The 5000-nt window shown below is 49.1% G+C and overlaps 1 protein-coding gene across 11 annotated transcripts in view; it reads left to right on the plus strand.

The window, feature by feature from the left end:
* Positions 1-5000, plus strand: part of LOC113809825 (dachshund homolog 2) — a 109956-nt gene that overhangs the window by 61531 nt on the left and 43425 nt on the right. For 7 of the 11 annotated variants that reach the window (XM_070136530.1, XM_070136529.1, XM_070136533.1 and 4 more), the window contains one exon: positions 3417-3497. The exons of 2 other annotated variants lie outside the window; for them this stretch is intronic. In XM_070136530.1, the coding sequence (XP_069992631.1) occupies positions 3417-3497 (81 nt within the window). Of the gene's footprint in view, positions 1-146; positions 159-3416; positions 3498-5000 lie in introns of all 11 variants that reach the window. 2 more of the 11 variants (XM_070136523.1, XM_070136531.1) reach the window with 2 other exon arrangements.

Genomic DNA, 5000 nt, shown 5'->3' on the forward strand with positions numbered 1-5000 from the left:
ATTCCTCCTCCTTCTCCTCTCTCCTCGGCATCATCATCATCCACCTCACTTCCCTTTCATCGGCATCTTTCCGCACCCCATCTCCCCCCTTTTCCCTACGCCCGCCTCTCACGTGCCGCAGATAACTGAACATTTTCCACTTTCAGACTGGTATCAGGGTAAGCCCCGCAGTGGCCTCCGCCGGACCTTCCGAGCATCAAGAGCGCGACTTAAAGTAGGAGTCGCAGCCTCTTTATGTTTCTCGAGAGTCGTTGTGAAGGCGGACTTGGCCATGGTCTCTCTCTCTCTCTCTCTCTCTCTCTCTCTCTCTCTCTCTCTCTCTCTCTCTCTCTCTCTCTCTCTCTCTCTCTCTCTCTCTCTCTCTCTCTCTCTCTCTCTCTCTCGAGCGCCCTTGCCCCTAACCCTGGTACCCTCTCCCGAGCCCTGCTGTCGCTCCCTCTGACGCTCAGCGCCTCGCCCTTCATCTCCGCTTCAGCCCCGACTCTCATTGCTCTCCTTTGCTTCATGCCGACTCCACACTCAGTCCGACCCGCCTCAGGGGAGGGATAAAAGTTGTGTTTTAATTACTCTCTCTGATGGTTCACGCCAAACTTAGAATATGTATGTGCACACACACACGCACACACACACACACACACACACACACACACACACACACACACACACACACACACACACACACACACACACACACACACACACATACACACACACACACACACACACACACACACACACACACACACACTCATGCATATATATATATATATATATATATATATATATATATATATATATATATATATATATATATATATATATATATATATATTACATAGAATAGAAACACACGCTTGTTGCACATTCACAGAAACCCCTATTTAGACTATATGTTTGATTCCGTGTCTTTGCGGGTGAATCGCCGCCGTCGGTTCCGCGTGTTTCGTCGCCGCCGCCAAGCGAAATCATGCAAGGGGCTTGTGCATGAGAGCAGCCCTTCTCCTGGTGCTCATGGCCATGTCAACCGTGTAACAGTAAGCGGGGTAGACATGTACACGTTCCTGTAGCAAGAAATTTTAGGCAATTTGCACAATCTTTATGTGCTCTATTACCTCATGCACAGGTTTTTATTTGCATTTAGATTAGTTGGCGGGGATGCCGGGGTTTTTGCTGCGGTTTTATCAGCGGAGTTAACACGGACAAATGTCACGGCTCATAGCGGCGTCCGTGGCGTTCACACGGCACCGCGGCGCAGAGGAACGCTCGCCGTGGTCGCGCAAGGGGGACAGGATGCGTCGACTGCTATCGAGGGAGGCAGAAGGAGTCACGCAGCGATGTGGGGGCGATGGTGGGGACACTTGGGGGGGGCGGGGGCGCGGGGGAGCTTCAGTGGGGAAAGGGGAAGGGGGGGGGGAGAAATGGGTAGGAGGAGGGGAGGGAGGGTAAAATGGGAGGAGGAGGGGAGGAAGGGTAAATGGTGTAGGGGGAAGAAAGGGGGAGTGGAAGGGGAGTGAGTGAGGGTAAATGGGCGAGGGGGACAAACAGGGAAAGGGAAAAACAGAAGGATAAGAAGCGAGAAGGGAGGGTAAATGAACGTAGGAAGTGTGGGTGTGGCGTCGCATAAAGACCGTAAGAGCTGAAGTAAAGGAAGGAAGGGGATGGCGAGAAATGTGAAGACAAAAGTCTGGGGAAGGAAAGTGGGCAAAGAGAACCGTGATGATTAGGAAGATATGTTTGCCATATCAATAAGTGAATGATAAACAATGCATAATCAGCGATGTCTTTTACCTGTTCTTTTATTCATGTCACAGAAACAAAACTGAAAAAATAGAACGTAAATTAGATTTATAAAAGATAGTAATGATAACCAAAGGAATTGTGATTTTTCAGAATATAAGTTCGAAAATGATGATAGGATTCTCGGAACGCCTTGTGTGTTGTGATCACTCGAGAGAAAATATCTTAATCGATTTGACCAAGATAATAAAAGCCTCAACAGATAAAAGCTTTCATAAACACTGTCATTATCTAGATCGATTCCGAAGAGGAGAGAAAAAAACTATTGTCTGGATATCACTTTTCGATTCAAATTTCACAGATCCGGCTGTCTTAAAATTCACCCGACTAAAATGGCTGTCATTGTCTGCATTGATCATTGTATTCTGTGACTTACTTACGGAGGAAATACGTACATTGTGCTTGAATGATGCAAAGGTCTCCCAAGGCACGCAGAAAGTGGAGGCAAGAGAAGCGAACAGAAATGTAAGTGAAAAGTTGTAAAGTAGTTTCTCGTAGCCGAAGAGATCAGCGTCTCTGCTCCTCTGGACACGTGCATAGTCTGACGATTAAAACCAACGAGATTATTAGTTTAAATTTCCCCAAACGTAAAGAAAGATATAAATAAAAACAACGTTTCTGATCATAACGGCCGACTTCAGGCAGAATTCGCACCTTGCAATCTCCGGATAAAAACAAAAAAAACAAAACAAAAAAACAAACACGGCATTAGAAAGCTGATGGCGAGATGGATGTTCATTTTTGAGGTCAGAGGTCACAAGCCAATGATAAAATATACACTTTTAGAATATGAAGTTACGTTGACGCCCGTGAATACTGGAAGTGTGTAGTCTGGTTGTGTGAGTGTTAAAATGGGGTAAAAAACAGAATTTAGAAATAAACTTACGATAAAGATAGACGTGAAGTAAGGATGACAACTTTTCTTGATCTCAAGTTCGTGATCATGTATATGCTCAGTTTGACTTGCCCTAATGGCTATGTGGAGGTTGAAAGGCGCTCCTCATATGTTGTAGGTAAACTGAACTGCCTGAGAACAATACGACGCCTTAGTTTGATGTACGTCGATAATTATAGAGAGACAGCATGGGACATGTTTCAACACACGGGTTAGTAAGTAGGTAGTTTAGTGACACGTAAAAGGTAAACACAGTTCCGTAGTTCAGGATTAGTGGCATGTCCCCAGCCAGCCCCAGAGAGCGCGTAGAGGCCGGTCAGGCGGCGAAGGGGAGCGCAGGCATGTTAGCGAGCGTTGAGGCCGTGAGAGCGGTAGGTAGAGACCTGTGGAGCCCCGGTGTAGGTGCCCAAGCGCAGCTGCGCAGGTGTAGCTTCCCTGGTGTAAGTAAGACATGACGGTGTGTAATACCTTCCCTGCTTCTTTGCCTAACACTGCAGTCATCCCAAAGTCACATTAACCCCTGAGGTGCGGCTCCCGCGTGGTGGGAGCGCGCCACCCTGAGTGAATAACTGCCATCACGCTCAGTGCTTCATGACTATAGATTTAAATTAAATTTTGATTTTTCATGAAATAGCTTTTCCAAAAGCTATGACTGATGATTATTTACTGTCATTTTAATGATTTCTTGAGGAGCTTTGCGTGACGTACTGGTGTATATTTACAGGTCCGGCTCCAGAGCTCCTAACGTACTGGGGCCACCCCCTACACAAGGGAGGGGCCCGCCCCCACTTCCCTACGTGTTGATGTATGTATCCAAGCTTTGGATATTGTTACTTTCTGTAGCAATACACTTATGTAGGCTTGACATGAAATACAAAACTGAAATACAATTACTTTATTTTGTCTAATAATGCTAATAATCCCATGAAGCAATTTGAGTTAGTATTTAACTGTTAGAATTTCGATCAGCTCTCCTGAGCAACCATTGGTATTGCACATCCAGGTCTAGTTGGAGGCCCCTGTAACGGTGTCCTAACCCCCGCCCTCCCTCCGCACTTGCCGCCTCAGCCTCCCCTAAGCCGACGCCAGGTGCAGCGGGACAGATGCATTCATTCACCAGAGGCCCAGCGTTGCATTCCTCCTATTTAATATTCAAAGACTAAGGAGGGCCTAGCTTTGCGATACATCCTTTGTGTGATCCTTGTGTGCGAGGGAGTGTGTGTAACATGACGCGGTGTGACGTAGCCGAGGTCAGCAGGTAAGGTTACGGTTGCGGTCCCGGGGCGGTCCACTATCTTCCACGCCATTACCTGCGCCGCCTCCGATTTCTTTGCCTGTGGCGCAGGCTTTAGATTAGAACTTGAGATTTGTTTCTAATTTTACCGTAAAGTCTGTCGTTGGTTTGTCGTTTGCTTTTCTTTTCTGCAATCCGAGAAAGTGCCTCGAGAGACTCGCCGGCGCTGCCTCGCCAGGGCCCACAGAGGCGTCCGCGCGTCGCCTGGTCGCCGCGAGGCCCGAGGACTGGGGCGGAGATGCCGTCCGAGGCAATGAAGCGGTCAAGCCAGGCTGATACCTGATATTGGCTACTAAATGGCTACTGGGGAGAAGCTCCTCCGGCCTCGTCTCCCCAGACCACCAGCGGGAAGAACACCTGTCACATTTTTATAATTCACTTTAGGATATTTTGCCGAGAGGAGCTGGTCGGCAGTGTGAGAGGGAGGAGAGGTGGGTGGCCGAGGAGGCCGGCAGGGAATGCGGGAGATAAGAGCCCAGGGCAGAATATTGAATTAAATAAGTTCTCAGATAGAGATTACGGAGAGACAAAAAGCCAGATAAGGCGCTCCAGGAAACCGAATGTTGACAGCTACAACATAATCATGTAAAGAGTAGATAGAGGCTGGGCGGGAGCACTCAGCTGATACCTGATACGGGGGACCTAATGGTGGCCTGTCCGAGCGTGCAGGCGGCGTGCCGGCCTGTCCTGAGAGTGCAGTGCCGGGGCTGTCCTGCGGCCACGGTGCTGTCCGTCCTCAGGCTACGGCGACATCCTGCGTCCGTCCCTCCCTCCGATGTCACTCGCCGTGGCCTCCGCTTCTCCTCCTCGCCGGCCGTCTTGTCGCGGTCGCTGGTCCCTCCAGCTTCCGTCTCACCTTGCGCTTGTCCTGCTGCGCCACCGAGGTCCGATCTTATCTGCCGTTCCTCCTCCTTACGTCCTTTTTTATCTGCGGTTCATGTCTCCTGTCCTGCGCCACCCTGAGTCTGCTTTTCCGTACGTTCATGTCCGCCTTTCGTGCTCTTCCATCCCATG

The sequence above is a fragment of the Penaeus vannamei genome, chromosome 22, assembly GCF_042767895.1.
Source record: "Penaeus vannamei isolate JL-2024 chromosome 22, ASM4276789v1, whole genome shotgun sequence".
NCBI classification, from domain to species: domain Eukaryota; kingdom Metazoa; phylum Arthropoda; class Malacostraca; order Decapoda; family Penaeidae; genus Penaeus; species Penaeus vannamei.